The following is a 25,736-nucleotide window of genomic DNA, read 5'->3' as shown; positions in this document are numbered from 1 at the left end:
TTATAACTAAAAATTTGTCTTAAAGGGACATAAAACCTAAAAAAAAAATATTTCATGATTCAGATAGGGAATACATTTTTAAACAACATTCCAATTTACTTCTATTATCCAATTTGCTTCATTCTTTAGATATCCTTGTTGAAGATATAGCAATGCAAATGAGCCAATCACACAAGGCATATATGTGCAGCCACCAAATCAGCAGCTACTGAGCCTATTTAGATATGCTTTTCAAATAAATTATATCAAGAGAATGAAGCAAATTAGAAAATAAAAGTATATTGGAATGTTGTTTAAAATTGCATGCTCTAAATCATGAAAGAGCAAGTTTGGGTTTCATGTCCCTTTAATTAAACCGAAGTACAATATGGGTACCTGTTTATGTAGTTTTACTAGTGTCTTCTCACTGGGATAGGCAATATTCTTTTCTTCAAAGTCTTCATAGTCATCCATATTCCTCCCCATTTTCTCCTGATATTCCGTAGGACACTAAAACATCCATATGTGATTAACATTACATACACGGTTTTAAATAATCTGATCATTTAAAGTCAAAGCTGTCAGTGACCCACCCCACAATGTTATAACACTAAATATATTTAGTTTAAATGCAAAAAATAATAATAATAATAATTTTATAAATATATATATATATACACACACACCTGTATATATATCTCAACAAAAAGTATCTAAACTCATAGTGAGTGATGAACCTACTATAGCTTTACTTAAAGGGACAGTTCACCCAAACATTTTCTCCCCTTTAAATTGTTCCCCATGATTAATTTTACCTGCTGGAGTGTATTGAATTGTTTACAAGTAGCCCCTATTTTGGCATTTGAAATAGCTGATTTAGCCTGTGGTATCCTCACCTACAGTAAAAGTTTTGATACTGGAGTCTCAGCTACTGAATAGCCTAAGTAAACACAGCCAGCAGATGAAATTACACTCCCAGTGGGGTGCAGTATAGTTAAGTAATGAAATGTTAATTTTCCAAGTATTCAGCTTTAGTTTTCCAGACAAATATAGGATAAGGAAGCAAGTGTGTGTACATAAAGTGATAACATAATGAGATAGGGTATTAACTGAAGCTCAACCCATTGTAATAGGCTATGGTTTAAAAGCACAAAACCAGCTGCTTCATATACGCAATCCTGAAAATGCAATTTCTTATACATTTTATCCTCTGCAGCTGGTATAACACGTCATTGAAAATACATTAATACAAAAACTATTTTAGTGTACTGTCTTTTTAAATGTGAGATTCAGCTACAGTTTGGAAAAAAAAAAGCCAAAAAACTATAATACATGGGCCAATTTGCCCCTTATTTAGCAAAGAATATTTAAATACAGAGTTTTTTTGTTTTTTGTTTTTAAAAAGAAGATTGTGAATTCAATTATTTTCAGATTTACTGGAGAGTTTGTTTCAATAATTACTGTCTCCATAGAAATTATGTATAGATAATTTAAATAACTATATAGTATACGTGCGATTTACAGTCAGTCACTGTATGAACTCACTGTAAATCAGTCTTTTTTCCCCTCTTTTAATTCTTTTATGGTTGTTACTTTGAATATTGTATACGTAAATCTTAATTTATATACCAATATGTATACGTCCGTGACTGTTCAGAAACGGAGAACATCACAAAGACCAATAGGCAGAACCATCAAGATCTGCTACACAGATGCTCCTAATGAGTGATTTTCAATGTGGTCTTGGTGGATTCCAGATTTCATGAAGAGGAAGGTGGGGACAATGGGACTGAGTTCCAAAAATAATGATTAACCTCCAAACTGCATGACTTTTATGAGCTCTGTGATAATAACTCAGGAATCAGTTGGACATGAAGCCTTTTTGTATAATCTGGACCCTAACATTTAATGCTTTCAATAGTACTACACAATCCAATATATCTCGATTTCAAATACTCCCCTGATCCCCCCTCTGCTCAAAAAGGTTCTCCTTTCCTCCTGTATTACTTTGTCACATTCCTGTCTAGAACTACACACCTATTCTGTCACCGAGCTTTAAGACATTTCTGTGTTCCAAAAGTACACACCTGCTCAGGAATGTATATAATCTCCATTAATAAATTCTGATTTTCTTGCCTCAGGCCTCTCACCTTCTCTCTCTCAGCTGTCCTCCTATGGACATATTTTAGTATCTAAGCTCAGAAGTGCAACTGCCCCTGGGATCACCTTTGGTATTCATCAGATGGCACCTTATGGGCGGGGCATTCTACCCATTTATTACTTAGGAAAATGTCTGAATAGTCTAAATTGTTGTATAAGAATTAATGAATGGACTCCTGCAACAGTGTTGCTTCATTATACCTTAATCTCACATAATATATATACTTAAAGGGACACTTAACCCAATTTTTTTCTTTAGTGTTTCAGATAGAGCATGCCATTTTAAGCAACTTTCGAATTTACTTCTATTATAGCATTTTTTTCATTCTCTTGGAATCTTTATTTGAAATGCAAGAATGGAAGTTTAGATGCCGGCCCATTTTTGGTGAACAAACTGGGTTGTCCTTGCTGATTGGTGGATAATTTCACCCACCAATAAACAAGTGCTGTCCATGGTACTGAACCAAAAAAATAGCTTAGATGCTTTTTTCAAATAAAGATAGCAAGAGAATGTAGAAAAAATGATAATAGGAGTAAATTAGAAAGTTGATTAAAATTGCATGCTCTATCTGAATCACGAAAGAAAAACTGTGGGTTCAGTGTCCCTTTAAGCGTTATGTATAAATAAATGTAACAACTGATTTACAGAGAATGCACAAAGTTATGGGAAAACAGTATGAAATTGATGATATTTTGCCTGGAAAACTACAACTGTAAAAAGCTAAAAACTCAAATTTAGGGTTTTCGATTTTGTCTTAAAGGGATAGTAAAGTCAAAATTAAACATAAATTGACTGGATAGAGTATGGAATTTTTTTATTATTATGATTTTTTAATGAGGATTAGCGATACAAACGACATACATTGATAGCCTTATAATCATAAGACAGATATATCACTATTCCATAAACATAATAAGTGGTAAATAAGTGAGAAAAATCAAAAGTGGAAAAGCAACAGAACTATGAATAACAATAAGTAGGCTTCTCAGACCTCTGTTTTATAGATACAATAGCATAATTGGCTGACTATGGGAGAGACCTCTTATGGGTCATTTGGTTAGGAACAACTGAAAAACCTATGATAGTCAGGTTGATAGCCACGTTGGGCTCCATAATAGTTAATAGGTAACAGCGGGTGAGCACCGCTCAGAGGGGAAAGGAGAGGGTTAGTAATTTATAAATGAAGCCGACCTCTGCAGCACATATGATAGCAATATTCTATGATATGGCAGAATGTGAAGCTTAGCAAGCACTATGAAATGGTATCTCATACAGATCGAGTAGAATTTATGAAGCTAGTATATTATAATTGACTCTATATTTACTTAGAGTATATAAGTACAGGTATTTAAATAGGAGCTTAAAGTTAAAGGGGCATTTCTACTTGAGTGGGAAAAGCATAAATATTGGACATCCATAACTTAAAGTGTTGATTGGCTATCCCATATCTAGTCCAACAGTTATCAAAGGAACCCATTTTGGGTCTCATGTAATCAGTTATAGTATGAATATATGTTGGTGTTTTAAGGTACACCTATTAGTTTAGGTGGGCTACCAAATTGGAAGCTATAGCATGGGCTTAAAGCTAAAGGGTGAATTCGGAGGATTTGAGTGTTAACATCTATAATTGGATGGGATCTATAAAGATTCCTATATGGTCCTAACTTTCTTTGGACAAATTAGTTATTGTGCTATCAAGTACAAGGGAAATCATGAAGTAGTATATGGCAGTAAGGTTTAATATTTTAAATGGGATAATGTAAAATTTACTTAATTTATAATGGACAAAGGGTAGCTATCTAGTCTATGGTATTTTGGGATTGGAGAAAGGGGATTATTATACACGTCTTGAGACGGCTAAGATAAGGAATCTTGTAGTGGTAAGACATGAAGTGCTGTTCATAAATATAAATGTCTAAGTTTGAACAACACATGGGTACTTAGCATAATATATATGCTCAAAAGAGATCAGATATTCCCCCATATATATATATATAATTGTGTTATCAAATAGTACCAACAATTTGCAAATAAACCCACAATTTCTTTTCTAAAAATGGATCGAACTGTCACATTATATATAGAAGTACTAGTGATCTGTATTATTCTCAAACAATGCCCCTGTTCCAAATAAACTAGTCAAATAGGCAAATTAGTTCTCATAACAGGAGAAATGAATAAGTAAAAGATGGTTAGAAATATAAATCTGAGTAAGATTGCTAACTGAGTACATAAAATAACTGAATATAAGAAAGCAAAGGAAGGGCCTAAAAAAGACTTTAAAAAAACATTTTGCTGGAGTAAAAGGCAGAGAGTCTAAAGTTCCGGAATGGCGTTGACTTAAAACATGGCGATACATATGTTGAAATAATAAGTCCTTCATCATATAGTAACCTGGTACTCCGTAGTAAACTAAGCATATGAGCTAACAGTTATCCAACACCTCTCTTGAAAAGCTGTGCTAAGCTGGAAACCCAGCGAGACATATCGGGAGGAGCCCAACATGTCGTACAGGATCAGTATCAGAAAAATCCATAGTGGAATAGTTGGTCGGTGTGCAGCCTGTCCTCCTTCCTTCTGTATTACAGAAGACCTTTTATTGTTCCTCAATTTTCTGGCCAAAATCTCGTCGGACACTCAGTGTCTGGCCGCTCCAACATGGGCGTCTGCCAACAAGCACACTGCCTGCTCCTCATCTATTCCGTCAGAGGTACAAGATCTGAGCCAAATCCGAGGTAGCAAAGACTCTCTAGGGGGGGGAGTAATTCCCTGTAGCTTCGGTAGCTTACTTGACTCCATGATAGGCTTCTTCTTGACAGTGGTATAGCTTATGCTATCAGTTACAGTTTCGCATGAGAGATTTTCCTTCGTGTAATCTGCCATCTTGGTTTCACTACTGTGTCCCTCTCCTCTTACGGCTCTAATGGTTGCAGAAAGATCTTCAAAGTCACAGCACATCCGATGCTCTAGATTTTCCATCAGCGCTCTTATTAGTGTGTAAAAGCTCTTCTCCATAGTGAAATATATAAGGTAAAGTCAGTGCAGAGGAAGCCTCACCGAATAAAAGTATTAATAAATGAATACCCCCCTGTCCGGATAACCCTCAAACCGGGCAGGGGGGGGGGGGTAGATGTTCCTGTGAGATGAGCCGCAACGGTCCGCACGAGATCTGGATTATAACTTCAGCTAGAGTGAGTCCCAGAAGCAAAAAGTAGTATCTCTGGAAACAGGATTAGCTCGATGTATAGTTGACAGAGATATTATATAAAAAATCTGTAAAAATAATGAGAGAAACCTCAAATTCTTAAAGTTGAGATCAGAGCTATGCAGTTGTGCGTCTGGTCCTCGCTGCGGCTTGGTCACGCCCCCAGAGTATGGAATTTTAAACAACTTTCCAATTTACTTCTGTTATCAATCTTATTAGTGTTTTGGTATCGTTTGCTAAAGAGTAAATATATGTGAGCTCAGGAGCGTGCATGTTTTTTAAGCCATATGGCAGCAGTGCTTGCAACATTGTTTATAGTAGTGTTATATAGAGCTACAAACAAACTGCTGCCATTAAATTAATGGTAAATTTTTACTAATTGAGCAATAAATGAATATTCTCCAAGTATTGATCACACAATTTGCGAATATAAATTTTTAAATTCCGATGTTCGTATGTATACTAAATAGATATTTTACTCAGAGTTGTAACGCTCATTGCTCCTCCCCATGCATTACTTCCTGGTATTATCTTCAACCCGGCAAGAGAGCTGAAACATCCCTCTCCACGTTACAGCATTGGCATGTCAATCTTCGTTCCTCTATCTGCGCATGCGTTAGATAAATGTATGCAATAGATTGTATGTAATGTACTTGTATACTTTGTGTTCATGCAGAGATACACGAGGTACGGCATGCGCATAAGTCTATAAGGGCGTATTTGGTTAGGGGTCTGTCATTGGTTGACAAAAAAACGTGACCGGACTAAAACAATGGCGGACGATCTACGGGAGGAGGATGGAAATAAAAAATGTAGATATATAATCATCAATATTTATATATATACAGCGAATATGCGGATATGATGAATTAAACTCACATTATTTTGGGACTTCATTTAAGATTGCTAATTCGAGGTAGACATAGTTTACCATCTCTAACTGCTATAGATATGTGTCTGCTCCTAAGCTCCTATCAGCCTACCTAGGTTTAGTCTTCAACAAAGAATACCAAGAGAACAATTATATTAATAAAAGAAGTACATTGGAAAGTGGTTTGAAATTGCAGCCTTTATCGGAATCCTGAAAGTTTCATTCTGACCTTACTGTCCCTTTAAAAGAAACAGTAATATCCTTGAGATTGTAAGTTTTGCTAACACAATGAACATGGCTATCCTCTTCTACTCTAGTAACATGTCCTCCAAATAAGGCAAGTGGCAGGTTGGAGTTTAGCTACTGAAAAACAGTTGCGCCAGCCAAGGATATGTTATTTTATACCACTGGTTTTCAAACCTTTCCTCAGACCTCCCTAACAGGTCAGATTTCCAGGATTACCTTGTGTGAGAGCAGACAAAATAACCATGTCTACTAATCAGCTGATTATTTAATCTGTGCTCTAATTCAGATATCCTCAAAATCTGACCTGTTAGGGAGGCCTGGGGACAGGTTTAAAAAAAAACAGCACTCGATACCAAGACAACTGCAATGAAATGAAAAACGTAAAACAAGGAATATGTTACATGCAGTTTCTAATGAGGTGTAGGGACACTTCTAGTGTAAAAGGTTAACCTTATATAAAAACTGTAGAGTGCTTTCGCCACCTTTTATATCAAGTGACAGAAGTAGACTCAAGACATCATCATATCACGATTACAAGCCATGCCTATCACTCTTCACTCTTTTTAATATATTTTTCCTTACATGAATAAATAGTATTTTTTTAGTGGAAGAATACACTTTAAAGTATTGAGGCTTTTTTTTTTTTATTTATGCAAAATGAATGTCCCTGTGCTGAAGAATAGATCCATGATCTATAGATCTGATGCCAACAAAGAAACATGTCACATGACTGGCTTGCTTTAGATTACTAACTGGCATAGCAATCTCTGTTGTCAGATACAGTAGGATCAGAGAGCACAATGCTGTGCAATAGCTAGTACATTAGCTAGAAATGAAAGATCATATTGCATTATAATACATTTAAATCAATACAAAATACCACTACTTTACCTGTTCTCATAATATCAAGACCATTTAAAAAGTAGTAGAATTGTATATATTGAGCTCATACATAAAGAGAATCACAGAGAGGGAAGACCTCCTCCTTTGGGCTTCGTCAGTGAGGTGCAGCCGTGTACCTTCTAGGCACATTATTCAAGGAGGCCGAAACAATCGTCTGGGGTCATCATTTCCCTTGTTCAGACGAGAATTGCCTGGTATTTTGGGGCAGGACTGACCTTGTTAGGCAGGATCAGACTGCGATACTTAAGGAAAGTTCTCCTGTGTGAAAAGCACAATTGGGCTAAAAGATGCTACTCCCAGGTGGTAACCGGGTGATAGAACAAGGCGCTGAGCTGTTCATTCCTGACAGATTGATTCTCTTTCTATATGTATATAATATAGAGCTCACCCGTACAACACACACAAAAAAACCACACGTTTACATCTGTTGAGGATGACCTGCTATTTTCATACACAACTATTTGGATTGCTTTGCAGAACTAACTATGGGAAAAGAATGTACCAGTTTTACTGTGAGCACACACGCAGGTATAATATGTTCTTATTCTACTGTCTCTGCATTATTCATCAGTATGACAATTAGTCCAATTGGGCTTTCTGTACAAGCGGACATGGTGACATTAATTATAAAACAATGAAAATTCCAGAGGGTGAAACGGCTTCAGACTGATAGCTTGAACAATGGTTCTCATTACTGATTTCTATCAACATTCAACTCCCCACTCCCAAAAAAACAAACATTTTATTATGAATTAGTAATCTACTTTCATTATTTATTTTGTCCACTTGTCATGTTTTTCCACTGCCCCAAGAGAGGTTAGAGTGCATCCTCAACACTTCAAAACACTGACCCTGCAACATTGCACCGTGATTGCTTACAGCAGTGCAGTGGTTCATTTATATGTGCCCCTTATTGTCCACAGCAAAGGAGAGAAGATAAACATACTTAAAAGGGACATGTAACCCAAAATTTAGATAGAGCATACATGAGCATACATGGCTAAATAACTTCTATTAGCAATTTTTCTTCATTCTTTTGGTAGCCTTTCTTGAAGGAGCAGCAATGCACTACTGGGAGCACATACTGTATATGTGCATCCACCAAATAACAGTTAGCTCCCAGCTCCTGAGCCTACCTAGGTATACTTTTCAACAAAAGGACACCAAGAGCAAATTAGATAAAACTAAGTACATTTGAACGTTGTTTAGAATTGTATGCTTTATCTGAATCATGAAAGAACACATTTGGGTTTCATGTCCCTTTAAGAAGTTTTTTTTTTTAAAAGGTATGTTCCTGGAATGCAATATTAAGTAAATCTTTCAAACTGGCATAATTACAAATACATATTTACTATGCATACATAAAAAAGTATATATAGTGTCCCTTTAATTCTTCTAGGACAAACACTACAATCTATACCACTGGTTTTCCAACCCGTCCCCAGGCCTCCCTAACAGGCCTGAACTGGAGCACAGGTAAAATAATCAGCTAAATAGTAAACATGGTTATTTTACTTGCTCTCACCCAAGGTAGTCCTGGAAAGCTAACCTGTTGGGGAGGCCAGGTTTGATAACCAGTGTTCTATACTGCATAACAAAAACATTCGCAACAAGCAAGTGTATTATTGTGTAGATTCTCAAAAGCTCAACAGCTTGTAAATAAATCATCTTGTGTCCAGCGCACTCTTTACTTTCTACATTCCAAAGCTAAGCTACAATCTGTATTTTGAACTTTGAGCACATTTTTACTTTGTGAATTCTGCACTTTTGACATTGTACACTTTTCATTTTGCATTTATATTGTTTACTTCATACAATTTGCATCTTATAATTTGTGTATAAAATTATACAAAATTCAAAGCATAGTAAGTGTAAGTGTATTAAAACTTAAAATACAAAATGAGAAGTCTAAAGTGAATACAAACGTGCAAAGTCTAAACATAATTTTATTAAGTACAATATAGTAATGTATATGTCCTTCCTTAAACAGAAATGTAGGGAATGTCATTAATGCTATACAGATCTCGCAAGATAAAATTTGCCTTTCTAGAATCTTTTAAAGGGGGTTCATAGTATTGATAACATCTCGCCTCATTGGTGAGCTTTTGAGAATCAGGCCCAATAGATCTCCGTGTATGGCAGAGTTTGACAAGTTTGTATGAAACTGAGCAGCCAGCAATATGTTCTTTATGAGTTAGGGAAGGAATCTATATATTGATACGTTTAGAATACCCCAAACTATAGAAGCACAAAGTAATATGTTAGGTTGTCAAATCATGAAGTGCACTGTAATATTTAATAGCAACACAAATATCTCACCTTCTTTAGAATTGTATCAACACATTTACGCAATGGGTGATTATACTTGATGCACTCATTCACTTTACGGACTTCCTGCAAAACAAGTTAAGCATGCAATTAAATTGATGCTTTACTAGTAATCAAAGCATGCATTAAACATACAATTATATCTACTGTCTTTAGTTTTACATTAGTTTGTTTATTTTTTTAATACACAGAAATGCTTATTATATACCCACACTTTAATATATTTGCTAGTGGGCTCCTTGCATGTTTTTTGGTGGTGCTGAGAGTTAACAAGCCACTCCACTATTCACACCCCAGTTGTCCTGGGGGAGAAAATTTAACAGTCCCTCTATGTACCATCTGAATAATCAAGGGTCATATATGGGCTAAAGGGGGACAACATGATCCTCCTTGCAATCCCTTGCCTCCAATTACTGCCCCATACCTAGCAAATACCTATCTGTGGCAGGTGGTGGTTAATTATATCACGTAAGAAGTGACCACTAATTCATATACAGCATTATTTACCAGCCAGCAGAGTAAGGCATTTGCCAGGTAGAGGATGCTATTGGGAGAATCCAGAAGATCACTGGAAAGCCTCTGGGGCGAGGAGATGCTGATAGCAGTTGAAACACTACTCTGTATACACAGGTATTATATATTTATGTAATTTACACCGATTTATAAAAGGAAGTTGGAAATGTATTAATACACTAATGCTAAAGCCTGTGTACACGGCCAAAATGTCCCCCTCCAAGATCCTTTCCCTAGCCTTTATTCCTCCACTCTAGGATACCCCTGTATCGCCTTCTTCGTCCTCCCCTCCCCTCCCTCCTTCCACCTCCCTGTTGCACAAAGCATACATTTTTTCTGCAGTGTAGCAGTCTCACCTGTTCCCGCCCCCCTCCAGCGATGGACCCCCCACCTGCCTCCCTCCTCACCAACAATCAGCACCACTGCTGACCGATGCAGAGAGGGACACAGAGTGTCCCTCTCTGCTATGGTACCTCTGCCAGACTATTTCTGCACTGCCCCACTCGTGGGGCATGCAGAAATAGCGCAATCTCGCTACTTTTAGGGGCCGGGTCCTTAAGGGCTTAACGACCAGCGCACATTGGCGCTGGTTGTTAAGGGGTTAAGGCATGGTATGTTTATCTCGCACAGTCTCTATTGTGCATGACTGCATCAGATAACTAGGCCATTTATTATTTTGTATTTTTAAGTTACGTGACAGCCTTTTTCAACAGAAGTCAAATCTTCCACTTAGGTGTTAAATTACTCCTCATGATAGTATATTGAAGCCCCTGTACTGCAACAACTTCTACAAAACATTATGGAAAATTTAAAATTTGATTCTTATTTTTTCTTGAATTCTTAATTTGTACTTGATTTACCCACAAATGTAAGTGGCCTCTAAAGTGAAAGATCCAATGTGACAAGAGGGATAACTCTAACAACAGGATGACAAAACTCAGTTTGCCATTACGTCTAACATGCCTTCTTGTTTGCCTACATACAACTGGGATATATATTCCCAGAATCCCTCTTTAGCTAATATCTTACTTCCATCACATCCTCCAAGTTCTCCTCGGCATCTGCTTTTTCAGTCATCAGTTTTGCAGCTTTAAAGTAGGTCTTCATTAGAAGGTAACCTTTCTTTGCTCCATTCCAGTGAGAACGTGGAATTTCAACCAAACCATACCCTAACAACAAAACGAGAAGAAACAGACCCCAAGTGTTTGCTGCAGCTATCCCAATAGTTTGTAGTTGGTACCTCAAAAGGAAAAAAGAAAATAAAAAGATTAATATTGATCATAAGGTAGCAATGTTTTATCCTTGAATTATACAAATAGCACATTTTTTAGTGCAATTAACCTATTCCCAATAATTGCAGCGTTCACTTTCATACCAGGATTCATTTATCTACTGTTGCTTGATGCAAAAAAAAAAAATTAGGTTGTTTTTTTTTTAAAATAAAGTTGAAGGGACAGTTAAAGTGTATGTCAAGTTTGATGAATCAGTGCCCGGTTTTTAAAAACCCTATTAAAAACAGGGGCACTTTCATTCATCAAACTTTACATTTCCCTCGTTTTGTTAAAATACTTACCTTTTAATCTTGAAGGTTGCTCCAGCGATTCCCCCTCCTGCCGCTCGTCACTTCATATGTCAGCAATGACGAATACAGCATTCTCCAATCACGGCTCCCCCCCCCCCCCAGGGGAATCATTGCCTGAGGCAACGCTGTGATTGGAGGAAGCCGGATTTGTCATTTTTAACATATAAAGAGGCTTACGACGGGTGGGGGAAGCGCTGGAGCGGATTTCAAGATTAAAAAACAGAATTTATGCTTACCTGATAAATTACTTTCTCCAACGGTGTGTCCGGTCCACGGCGTCATCCTTACTTGTGGGATATTCTCTTCCCCAACAGGAAATGGCAAAGAGTCCCAGCAAAGCTGGTCACATGATCCCTCCTAGGCTCCGCCCACCCCAGTCATTCAACCGACGGACAGGAGGAAATATATATAGGAGAAACCATATGATACCGTGGTGACTGTAGTTAGAGAAAATAATTCATCAGACCTGATTAAAAAACCAGGGCGGGCCGTGGACCGGACACACCGTTGGAGAAAGTAATTTATCAGGTAAGCATAAATTCTGTTTTCTCCAACATTGGTGTGTCCGGTCCACGGCGTCATCCTTACTTGTGGGAACCAATACCAAAGCTTTAGGACACGGATGAAGGGAGGGAGCAAATCAGGTCACCTAAATGGAAGGCACCACGGCTTGCAAAACCTTTCTCCCAAAAATAGCCTCCGAAGAAGCAAAAGTATCAAATTTGTAAAATTTGGCAAAAGTGTGCAGTGACGACCAAGTCGCTGCCTTACATATCTGGTCAACAGAAGCTTCGTTCTTGAATGCCCATGTGGAAGCCACAGCCCTAGTGGAGTGAACTGTGATTCTTTCAGGAGGCTGCCGTCCGGCAGTCTCATAAGCCAATCGGATAATGCTTTTAAGCCAAAAGGAAAGAGGTAGAAGTCGCTTTTTGACCTCTCCTTTTACCAGAATAAACAACAAACAAGGAAGATGTTTGTCTGAAATCTTTAGTAGCCTCTAAATAGAATTTTAGAGCACGGACTACATCCAAATTGTGTAACAAACGTTCCTTCTTTGAAACTGGATTCGGACACAAAGAAGGTACAACTATCTCCTGGTTAATATTTTTGTTAGAAACAACTTTAGGAAGAAAACCAGGCTTAGTACGCAAAACCACCTTATCTGCATGGAACACCAGATAAGGAGGAGAACACTGCAGAGCAGATAACTCTGAAACTCTTCTGGCAGAAGAGATTGCAACCAAAAACAAAACTTTCCAAGATAGTAACTTAATATCTACGGAATGTAAGGGTTCAAACGGAACCCCTTGAAGAACTGAAAGAACTAGATTTAAACTCCAGGGAGGAGTCAAAGGTCTGTAAACAGGCTTGATCCTAACCAGAGCCTGAACAAATGCTTGAACATCTGGCATAGCTGCCAGTCGTTTGTGTAGTAAGACAGATAAAGCAGAAATCTGTCCCTTTAGAGAACTTGCAGATAATCATTTCTCCAAACCTTCTTGTAGAAAGGATAGAATCTTAGGAATCTTTATCTTGTTCCATGGCAATCCTTTGGATTCACACCAACAGATATATTTTTTCCATATTTTATGGTAAATTTTTCTAGTTACAGGCTTTCTAGCCTGAATCAGAGTATCTATTACAGAATCTGAAAACCCACGCTTTGATAAAATCAAGCGTTCAATCTCCAAGCCGTCAGCTGGAGGGAAACCAGATTCGGATGTTCGAATGGACCTTGAACAAGAAGGTCCTGTCTCAAAGGTAGCTTCCATGGTGGAGCCGATGACATATTCACCAGGTCTGCGTACAAAGTCCTGCGTGGCCACGCAGGAGCTATCAAGATCACCGAAGCCCTCTCCTGATTGATCCTGGCTACCAGCCTGGGAATGAGAGGAAACGGTGGGAATACATAAGCTAGGTTGAAGGTCCAAGGTGCTACTAGTGCATCTACTAGAGTCGCCTTGGGATCCCTGGATCTGGACCCGTAGCAAGGAACCTTGAAGTTCTGACGAGACGCCATCAGATCCATGTCTGGAATGCCCCATAATTGAGTTATTTGGGCAAAGATTTCCGGATGGAGTTCCCACTCCCCCGGATGGAATGTCTGACGACTCAGAAAATCCGCTTCCCAATTTTCCACTCCTGGGATGTGGATCGCAGACAAGTGGCAGGACTGATCCTCCGCCCATTGAATTATTTTGGTCACTTCTTCCATCGCCAGGGAACTCCTTGTTCCCCCCTGATGATTGATATATGCAACAGTCGTCATGTTGTCTGATTGAAACCTTATGAATTTGGCCTTTGCTAGATGAGGCCAAGCTTTGAGAGCATTGAATATCGCTCTCAGTTCCAGAATGTTTATCGGGAGAAGAGATTCTTCCCGAGACCATAGACCCTGAGCTTTCAGGGGTTCCCAGACCGCGCCCCAGCCCACCAGGCTGGCGTCGGTCGTGACAATGACCCACTCTGGTCTGCGGAAGCTCATTCCCTGTGACAGATTGTCCAGGGTCAGCCACCAACGGAGTGAATCTCTGGTCTTTTGATCTACTTGAATCGTCGGAGACAAGTCTGTATAATCCCCATTCCACTGTCTGAGCATGCACAGTTGTAATGGTCTTAGATGAATTCGTGCAAAAGGAACTATGTCCATTGTTGCAACCATCAATCCTATTACTTCCATGCACTGCGCTATGGAAGGACGAAGAACAGAATGAAGTACTTGACAAGAGCTTAGAATTTTTGATTTTCTGACCTCTGTCAGAAAAATCCTCATTTATAAGGAATCTATTATTGTTCCCAAGAAGGGAACTCTTGTTGACGGGGACAGAGAACTTTTTTCTTTGTTCACCTTCCATCCGTGAGATCTGAGAAAGGCTAGGACGATGTCCGTATGAGCCTTTGCTTTTGACAGAGACGACGCTTGAATCAGGATGTCGTCCAAGTAAGGTACTACTGCAATGCCCCTTGGTCTTAGAACCGCTAGAAGGGACCCTAGTACCTTTGTGAAAATCCTTGGAGCAGTGGATAATCCGAATGGAAGAGCCACAAACTGGTAATGCTTGTCCAGAAAAGCGAACCTTAGGAACTGATGATGTTCCTTGTGGATAGGAATATGTAGGTACGCATCCTTTAAATCCACGGTAGTCATAAATTGATTTTCCTGGATAGTAGGTAGGATCGTTCGAATAGTTTCCATTTTGAACGATGGTACCCTGAGAAATTTGTTTAGGATCTTGAGATCCAAAATTGGTCTGAATGTTCCCTCTTTTTTGGGAACTATGAACAGGTTGGAATAAAAACCCATCCCTTGTTCTCTTATTGGAACTGGATGAATCACTCCCATCCTTAACAGGTCTTCTACACAATGTAAGAATGCCTGTCTTTTTATTTGGTTTGAAGATAATTGAGACCTGTGGAACCTTCCCCTTGGGGGTAGTTCCTTGAATTCCAGGAGATAACCTTGAGAAACTATTTCTAGCGCCCAAGGATCCTGAACATCTCTTGCCCAAGCCTGAGCAAAGAGAGAAAGTCTGCCCCCCACCAGATCCGGTCCCGGATCTGGGGCTATCCCTTCATGCTGATTTGGTAGCAGTGGTAGGCTTCTTGGCCTGCTTACCCTTGTTCCAGCCTTGCATTGGTTTCCAGGCTGGTTTGGGTTGTGAAGTATTACCCTCTTGCTTAGAGGATGTAGAATTAGAGGCTGGTCCATTTCTGCGAAAGGGACGAAAATAAGGTTTATTTTTAGCCTTAAAAGATCTATCCTGTGGGAGGGCGTGGCCCTTTCCCCCAGTGATGTCTGAAATAATCTCTTTCAAATCAGGTCCAAATAATGTTTTACCTTTGAAAGGAATGTTAAGCAATTTTGTCTTGGAAGACACATCCGCTGACCAAGACTTTAGCCAAAGCGCTCTGCGCGCCACGATAGCAAAACCCTGAATTTTTCGCCGCTAATCTAGCTAATTGCAAAGCGGCATCTAAAACAAAAGAGTTAGCCAATTTAAGTGCTTGAACTCTGTCCATAACCTCCTCATACGAAGATTCTTTATTGAGCGATTTTTCTAGTTCCTCGAACCAGAAACACGCTGCCGTAGTGACAGGAACAATGCATGAAATTGGTTGTAGAAGGTAACCTTGCTGTACAAAAATCTTTTTAAGCAAACCCTCTAATTTCTTATCCATAGGATCTTTGAAAGCACAACTATCTTCGATAGGAATAGTAGTGCGTTTGTTTAGAGTAGAAACCGCCCCCCTCGACCTTGGGGACTGTCTGCCATAAGTCCTTTCTGGGGTCGACTATAGGAAATAATTTCTTAAATATAGGGGGGGGGACAAAAGGTATGCCGGGCCTTTCCCACTCTTTATTTACTATGTCCGCCACCCGCTTGGGTATAGGAAAAGCGTCGGGGGGCACCGGAACCTCTAGGAACTTGTCCATCTTACATAATTTCTCTGGAATGACCAAATTGTCACAATCATCCAGAGTAGATAACACCTCCTTAAGCAGTGCGCGGAGATGTTATAATTTAAATTTAAATGTCACAACATCAGGTTCAGCTTGATGAGAAATTTTTCCTGAATCTGAAATTTCTCCATCAGACAAAACCTCCCTCATGGCCCCTTGAGATTGGTGTGAGGGTATGTCAGAACAGTTATCATCAGCGTCCTCTTGCTCTTCAGTGTTTAAAACAGAGCAATCGCGCTTTCTTTGATAAGTAGGCATTTTGGATATAAGATTTGCTATGGAGTTATCCATTACAGCCGTTAATTGTTGCATGGTAATAAGTATTGGCGCACTAGATGTACTAGGGGCCTCCTGTGTGGGCATAACTGGTGTAGACACAGTAGGGGATGTAGTATCATGTTTACTCCCTTCACTTGAGGAATCATCTTGGGCAATATCATTATCTGTGGCATTACTGTCCTTACTTTGTTTGGACACTATGGCACAATTATCACATAAATTTAAATGGGGAGACACATTGGCTTTCATACATATAGAACATAGCTTATCTGATGGTACAGACATGTTAAACAGGCTTAAACTTGTCAACAAAGCACAAAAAACGTTTTAAAATAAAACCGTTACTGTCACTTTAAATTTCAAACTGAAAACACTTTATTACTGAATATGTGAAAAAGTATGAAGGAATTGTTCAAAATTCACCAAAATTTCACCACAGTGTCTTAAAGCATTAAAAGTATTGCACACCAAATTTCAGAGCTTTAACCCTTAAATTAACGGAACCGGAGCCGTTTTACATTTAACCCCTATACAGTCCCAGCTATATGCTTTGCTGAGACCCAACCAAGCCCAGAGGGGAATACGATACCACAAGACGCCTTCTATAAGCTTCTTCAGTGATTCTTAGCTCCTGACACATGCATCTGCATGCCTTGCTCTCCAAAAACAACTGCGCATTATTGGCGCGAAAATGAGGCTCTGTCTATAACTAGAAAGGCCCCCAACTGAAAAAGGTGTCCAACACAGTGCCTGCCGTTTTCCTAAACGTTTCCCCAAGATTATAACACCAATAATTAGTTAGAATCTGTATAATATGCCTAATAAAGCAATCGTTTTAGCCCAGAAAAATGTCTACCAGTTTTTAAGCCCTTTTTGAAGCCCTTTATTCTTTTATGTTAAACTAAGAAAATGGCTTACCGGTCCCCATGAGGGGAAATGACAGCCTTCCAGCATTACATGGTCTTGTTAGAAATATGGCCAGTCATACCTTAAGCAGAAAAGTCTGCTAACTGTTTCCCCAACTGAAGTTACTTCATCTCAACAGTCCTGTGTGGAAACAGCAATCGATTTTAGTAACTGTCTGCTAAAATCATCTTCCTCTTACAAACAGAAATCTTCATCCTTTTCTGTTTCAGAGTAAATAGTACATACCAGCACTATTTTAAAATAACAAACACTTGATAGAAGAATAAAACTACATTTAAACACCAAAAAAACTCTTAACCATCTCCTTTGAGATGTTGCCTGTACAACGGCAAAGAGAATGACTGGGGTGGGCGGAGCCTAGGAGGGATCATGTGACCAGCTTTGCTGCGACTCTTTGCCATTTCCTGTTGGGGAAGAGAATATCCCACAAGTAAGGATGACGCCGTGGACCGGACACACCAATGTTGGAGAAAGGTAAGTATTTTAACAAATCGAGCAAAATAGAAAGTTTGATGAATGAAAGTGCCCCTGTTTTTAATAGGGTTTTTAAAAACCAGGCACTGATTCCTTAAACTTGACATTCACTTTAAGTCAAAATTAAAAAACATTAATGATTTGGATAAAACATGTAATTTTAAACAACTTTCCAATTTATTACTTACTTTGTTCTCTTGGTATTCTTGGATGAAAACAAAACATACGTAGATGGGCTCAGGAGTAGCAATGTACTACTGGGAGCTAGCTGCACATATATGCCTCACCAGATGTGTTCATCTCGCCACCAGTAGTGCATTTCTGCTCCTTCAACAAACGATAACAAGAGAATGAAGCAACTGTATAATACAATTATAATAAAAAAAGTTATTCAAGATTGAATGCTCTATCTAAATAGTAAAAGAAGAAAACGTTTTTGTTTTTTTTAGGTTTTTAGTGAGTACAATAAGTGAAAACAAACAGTTGTAACGTTTGGGTAAAGGCACATTTAGGCATGATTGCATTGTGATTACAAAATACTTAAAACCATCATTCTTATACCCTATGCCCTAGTGTATCTACTCTAAAAATATAGTAAATATGTGGTAATGAAACCTCATTGTACAATTTATAGATTCCTCCATATCTACATAGAGCCACTCATGGACTCAGTAAAGTTTAAATAACCCAGGGGAGGAAAATAGTGATACAAAGGTCACTCTTGGACCATTGTAAAAAACATGGTATAAGCTTGATAAGGCTAAGGCTGCAACTTCAACAGTACATTACTATAAGCATTATACATAACCTAATACTGTCTTTGTTTAATGATTAATTACTTAGGGGGCTAGGATGTTAGTACAGCTGATAAGCTAAATTGGTCATTCATGTACTTATATATACTGGGGATAAACCTAAACGTGGAGGATTTAAAGTAGGGTTAGGTGCTAGCAATAGGTCTTTGGGTATAAACAAGGAACTCGCTAATAAACCTTGTCATACATGTTAACAAATTAACAATCTAAAGAACTTGATGAGGCGAAGGCTGCAACTCCAATAAAACATGTTTGTAAGTAGAATAGATATTCAGATACTATTTTTATTTAGTGGCTATGAAGGGAGCTGAAGAATCAGTAATGATGGTAAGCTAAGATCCAGTTATCTATTTATGAGTAGCTTATATAATTTCTCAGGTATTAGCAGTGGATCTAACACAAAAAATCAGCATAAAGGCTTGTGAGTATCTTATGGCTCTTAGAATGACGTATTGGTATGACGGTATGGGTATTCATTATAATAACTCTCAGGACCCCCCTTTTTTTCTCTCTTTTTTCTTTCTTTAGATATTCATAGATAGGAAGGTCTGTTATTTATGTAAAATATGTAGAGACTGAGTCATGCTGTCCCGTCCGCAGACAGCACGGCTTAACTTTAGACCTTAATCACTGATCTCCTGGAGAATGTTATGAAATGTTGGGTATAAACCACTAAAAATAGAACTGTTGTTTAAGTATAGATACTGTTGGGAATCTTAGCATTTGGTATAAGAACATCTGATAAAAATTATTGTTCTAGAGAAGTCCACAACTAGAGAATATTTCCATGAAGAAAAAGTTGCTGAGAATCTCAATTGAGTGAACATAAACTATTAGTACAGACAAAAATAAGCATAAACATTGCTGTACTAGATTAAAACAAAAGCATTGTGGCTAGTATATTCACTATATGGAATGTTCTCTGCACTATAACCTGATAACCTTAAAAGGCAGCTGCCTAGGAATTCTCTGAATATCTCATACTGTTCTAGCTATATTTAATATATTAATGACTATGATATAGTAACTTCAAAGGATACCTATATATAGGGTGCATAGTATACGTATAAACAATCATTCAATAAACCACAAAAGTACATAGTATCTGCTTATTACTATTGGCATCTTAATTAAATTGGGTGCCTTGGTCGCTCCAGAAAAAAAATAAAAAAATAAATGGGCACGTAACATATGTGGAGCACTCAACCATTTACACTCAGAGGAGATCGCCAGCACATATTACACTACACAGTCTCTTCTATGTAAATAGATGTTCAACGTCCCAGGGGGTGCCACAATAGAATCTAATATTATGTAAACATAAGCATAAATAGTTTAGCAGAAATTAAGAGCAAGAAAAGTGTATCTGCATAATATCCTGAAGTCTTTTGAAGAAAAAGAAAAAAAAAACTGTCAGGACCTCTCTGAAAGTCTCACATTTAGCCCACTCCGATTCTCAATGTGACTGTCGCTGAATAAGTGTAAACATCAGCTGGTTCTCTTTCCAAAACTAGCAAGTGCGATCCCTGTAGATCAGATTTGTGAGAGTTCCCATCTTGAGAGAGACCGGCAAGGATTCCAACATGTTTGCATTGTGTAGATGTTAGCTTGTTATTAAATAAGCTCCATTTAGTTAGTAGAACAGTCCTTACCATCCCTGTACATCCATTCTGTTGATCTTGGTCAGACAACACTGCAGGTTCGTCACAGCTCTCCGTTCCACCACTAACGTCTGGAGAAACACACTCCCCCATGAACAGCCCGTCTCTATTACTGAGATGCCTTGATGGAAGATATGGTGCTTATGAGTATGACTTTTTGGATCATCAGTGGGGATAGTAGTAATGGCGCAAAAGTATGCTGTTTTTAGTTGCAATGACGATCGCAAGCATGGATCAGTCTTACTGTTAAATTCCATTGTAGGGTCAGTAGCTATGTCGGTATCTTGTATCCTCCCTCCCAGGGGTGATGTGGCTGTGATCCCATGCCGTAGTAAGATAGCCGTTAAACTACACTCTAGTGCCCTGAAATGTCTGGTGATAGACTCAGTCATTGTTGCCTCCCATTTTTCGACCGCCTCCATTACAATCTCCTCCACCCGGTTAGGCTCAAATGTATAAGTCTGCAAGAATTACGCCCAGCACAGGAGTCTCAAATGTGCTAGTTATGAACTACCTTGTAACCCAGAGTCTGGGAGGGGGTATAGATACGGTAGCCCCAGCCACGCGATAGTCTGTAAGTAGAGTTCAATTCTCTAAGCACTAGGCAGATGTAGGGCCGTGTGGCTTTCCAAAGAGCATAGGCCAGGATTGCGGTCGGAAATCAGCTCCGGAATCTTACTAGAATAGAACTATTAGTATCTTCCAGTAAAAAAAACACAAATGGTTGAACAGTTATATTAATTCTTGGAATAAACAAGTTTAAGATCAGAAACTTCACTTAGACGCGACCTGCCGCTTTGGAAGTTGGCTCCGCCCCCAGCAAAACATTTGGGTTTTGTGTCCTTTAAAGGGACAGTAATGTAAAAATAAAAAAATAAAACTTTCATGATTCAGATAGAGCATATGATTTTAAACAACTTTCCACTTAATTTATATTTACAAATGTACTTATTTCTCTTAGTATGCATATTGAAGAGCACACTAGGTTGGCATAGAAGCGCTAATGCACGGATGAGAGCTAGCTGGTGATTTTTAGCACTGGCTACACATATATGCATTTTGTCATTGGCTCACCAGATGTGTTCAGGTAGCTCTCACCAGTGCATTGTTGCTCATGGGTCTACTATTCAACAAAGGATACCAAGAGAAGAAGCTAATTTTATAATAGAAGTAAAATTGCCACTCTGAGCAGTCCAGCAAACCAGCTCTATATGAAAGCCTTCACCAATTTTTAGCTCATTAAAGTTTAAAGGACCATAATGGTTGAAAAATCACATGTTCTAATTCATTAGAGAATGTCATTTTAAGACTATCAACTCTACACTACGGTGTATTTAACCCCTGGTAAACACAGTAGAAGTGCCGATCCATTCTGGACCCGTGGAGCACTGCTGAAGTTAGGGCAGGCTCTCTAGTGTTATAATTACATGCTCTAACAAATTTGCACCATCATTTTTCAATTATTATGGCCCTTTAAACCTGACTTGACTGCCCCTTTAAAAAGGAACAATGAACACAAACTACATTTTATAAGCATAGTATTGAGGTTATTCCTCACATCACTCTCATCATTGGTGCTGCAATATTCAAACCTATCTTTCACTACGTTGTGCAGCAACTCCTCTTCAGATACCTGTAGTGTAACTTAGGTTCCATGGATCGGAGGGATGTGCATGAAAACAGAATGTATCCCTACCTGATAAATTCATTAATTTTATAATGGTGAGAGTCAACGAGCCATCATGTGTGGGAATATCCCCCTACTGACCAGCAGGAGGAGGCAAATGACACCCCAACATACCAAAGCTTTAAATCCCTCCCATTTCCCATGATCCTCAGTTTTACATAAAGCCAAGTAGATGAGGAAAAGAGAAAAGATGAAGCCAGGCAAAGAAGTGCAAAACAAATACTGCTGCCACCTGTACAAAAAGAAAGGGCAGGGCACGTGAACTCTCACCATCATTAAAGAAATTCATTTATCAAATAAGCATAAATTTTGTGTTCTTTCATCAGATTGTGAGCGTTCACAAGCCATCATGTGTGAGATACCCAAGCTGTGGAGTCCACGAGACATCCATGAATAGGGGCGGGACAAACAGAGAAGGCAGGATGTTACTATTCAAGCACTACGCAGAACTTTCCTGCTAAAGACAGCCTCAGAAGAAGCATACATATCAAAGTGATAAAACTTATAAAAAGTGTGCAAAGAATACCAAGTAGCTGCCTTACAAATCTGTTTAATAAAAACCTCACTCCTCATCAAGGAGGCAAAAGCAAATGACTGAGGATCATGTGAAGTGGGAGGGATTTAAGGCGTGTTGGGGTGTCTTTTGCCTCAGGAGGGGATTATTCCCCACGTGATGGCAAGTGGCCTCTAACCCTCTGACGAAAGAAATGTATTTAGTATACATTTAAACATTTTCAATTTACTAAATGAAATCTAAAACATTTTAAGGTATTAATAATAATAAAAAATTTTTTTCCTAATATTCAAATACTTTTGACTTTATCACCTCACATACATTAGTTAAATACAATATATTCAGAAAAGGTCCACACACAGACACACAATACCACAAAACTAACATTTTCACTATAAATCTACGCTTACTAACCATTAAATCTAATTCATTCTTTGATAGATAAATAGATTGAGTTGGAAATTTGTGAGTTTCACACAGATTTCAAGATCACCAATACAGTATTTACTGATATGATTTAATACTAATAGGACATAACTTTAAGAGAACATTACAAACATTAAACTCTAGAATTACATATCAATATCAGCTCTCATATACATACACACACACACACACATACAAGGCCGTGGGCCGAAACATGTCAGACTTTTCGCACTGAGTACTGTCTATACTTTTAAATTGACCATTAAAATTGGACTTTTGTTTTTAAGACCATTTTGGCTTTTTCACTTTTTCACACATATATACACATATATATATATATACACACATATATATATATATATATATATATATATATATACATACACACACACACATTATATATATATATATATATATATATACACATATACACATACATATACACACACACACTATAACTCACAAAAGTGAGAATACCCCTCACATTTTTGTAAATATTTTATTATATCTTTTCATGTGACAACACTGAAGAAATGACACTTTGCTACAATATAAAAGTAGTGAGTGTACATCCTGTATATCAGTGTAAATTTGCTGTCCCCTCAAAATAACTCAACACACAGCCATTAATGTCTAAACCACTGGCAACAAAAGTGAGTACACCCCTAAGTGGAAATGTCCAAATTGGGCCCAAAAAGTGTCAATATTTTGTGTGGCCACCATTATTTTACAGCACTGCCTTAACCCTCTTGGGCATGGAGTTCACCAGAGCTTCACAGGTTAACACTGCAGTCCTCTTCCACGCCTCCATGACGACATCACAGAGCTGGTGGACGTTAGAGACCTTGCGCTCCCCCACCTTCCGTTTGAGGATCCCCCACAGATGTTCAATAGGGTTTACGTCTGGAGACATGCTTGGTCAGTCCATCACCTTTATGCTCAGCTTCTTTAGCAAGGCAGTGGTTGTCTTGGAGGTGTGTTTGGGGTGGTTATCATGTTGGCATACTGCCCTGCAGACCAGTCTCCGAAGGGAGGGGATCATGCTCTGCTTCAGTATGTCACAGTACATGTTGGCATTCATGTTTCCCTCAATGAACTGTAGCTCCTCAATGCCAGACCATAACACTCCCACCATCATGCTTGACTGTAGGCAAGACACACTTGTCTTTGTACTCCTCACCTGGTTGCCGCCACACATGCTTGACAACATCTGAATCAAATAAGTTTATCTTGGTCTCATCGGACTACAGGACATGGTTCCAGTAATCCATGTCCTTAGTCTGCTTGTCTTAAGCAAACTGTTTGCGGGCTTTATTGTGCATCATCTTTAGAAGAAAACCTCTGGAAATGATTCTGAGCACGTGCACTCACCTTTTTTGGTCGACCATGGTGAGGGCTGTTCTGAGTGGAACCTGTCCTGCGAAACCGCTGTATGGTCTTGCCCACCGTGCTGCAGCTCAGTTTCAGGGTCTTGGCAATCTTCTTATAGCCTAGGCCATCTTTAGGTAGAGCAACAATTCTTTTTTTCAGATCCTCAGAGAGTTCATGATGTGCCATGTTGAACTTCCAGTGACCAGTATGAGAGTGTGAGAGTAATAACACCAAATTTAACACACCTGCGACCTTGTAACACTAGCGAGTCACATGATACTGGGGAGGGAAATGGCCAATTTGGCCCAATTTGGACATTTACGTTTAGGGGTGTACTCACTTTTGTTGCCAACGGTTTAGACATTAATGGCTGTGTGTTGAGTTATTTTGAGGGGACAGAAAACGTACACTATTATACAGACTGTATACTCACTACTTTACATTGTAGCAAAGTGTCATTTCTTCAGTGTTGTCACATGAAAAGATAATAAAATATTTACAAAAATGTGAGATACTGTATATATACACACATTTTAGAACAGTATACATACATATATATATATATATATATATATATATATATATATATATATATATATATAAAATAAACTATATATTAAAAAAAAAAAATTACCATTCCAGATGCAAATTAGGATTCACAGCAACATATATTAATAGTGCTGTAAAAATGATCAAGTAAGTTCCATAATAGATTGCATTCTCAATCAGAGCGGTTTTGATTTTTCCTGTAATGGAAAAGCCTCCTGAACGAGCATAGGACTGCATGAAGGGCAGAAGAATCCTAAATGATAGAGAGATGAATATGTGATTAAAAGTCTGATCCCAGCAGATCAAAACAGTTTATGTCTTAGAACTTAAAATATGCAGGAAAGAGCTACTACTGAAAAACAAATGTCTAGTTATAGTAGTAATAAACACTAATAGTGAATCTATTGCTCAGTTTACTCACCAGGTAAGGAACTGGGATGTCCAATAGACAACCCGCCAGAAGATTGGCATAATCCCCTTAGGGATGTAGCTCCATGGCTTCGAACATTCTTGGGGAGGGTTATCATCACTTCTTTAGAAATAAAATGAAGAAACATTTTATATTTAAAAAAAAATAAAAAATATATATATATATATATATATATATATATATATATATATATATATATATATAGATATAGATAGATAGATAGATAGATAGAGAGAGATTATAAATATAACACACAGAAACCTTATCTCTGCACAAGAGTTTGAAACTTGAAGGGAAATTTTACTGGAAAAATGACATGCTCTAATTCATTATGAGTGTGTAATTTTAAACAC

The 25,736-nt window shown here is 38.2% G+C and overlaps 1 protein-coding gene across 1 annotated transcript in view; it reads right to left on the bottom strand.

The window, feature by feature from the left end:
- The window catches only part of LMBRD2 (LMBR1 domain containing 2), a 71,332-nt gene that overhangs the window by 26,829 nt on the left and 18,767 nt on the right, over positions 1 to 25,736 (bottom strand). Inside the window, exons 4-8 of the mRNA XM_053701207.1 lie at positions 25,375 to 25,485; positions 25,039 to 25,206; positions 11,236 to 11,446; positions 9,685 to 9,759; positions 376 to 489 (exon numbers count right to left, since the gene is read on the bottom strand). Coding sequence (XP_053557182.1) covers positions 376 to 489; positions 9,685 to 9,759; positions 11,236 to 11,446; positions 25,039 to 25,206; positions 25,375 to 25,485 — 679 coding nt within the window. The remainder of the gene's footprint in view (positions 1 to 375; positions 490 to 9,684; positions 9,760 to 11,235; positions 11,447 to 25,038; positions 25,207 to 25,374; positions 25,486 to 25,736) is intronic.

This window comes from Bombina bombina, chromosome 2, assembly GCF_027579735.1.
Source record: "Bombina bombina isolate aBomBom1 chromosome 2, aBomBom1.pri, whole genome shotgun sequence".
In the NCBI taxonomy this organism is placed as follows: Eukaryota; Metazoa; Chordata; class Amphibia; order Anura; family Bombinatoridae; genus Bombina; species Bombina bombina.
The sequence above is the reverse complement of the archived record's forward strand: the minus strand, read 5'-3'. Positions and strand labels throughout refer to the sequence as shown.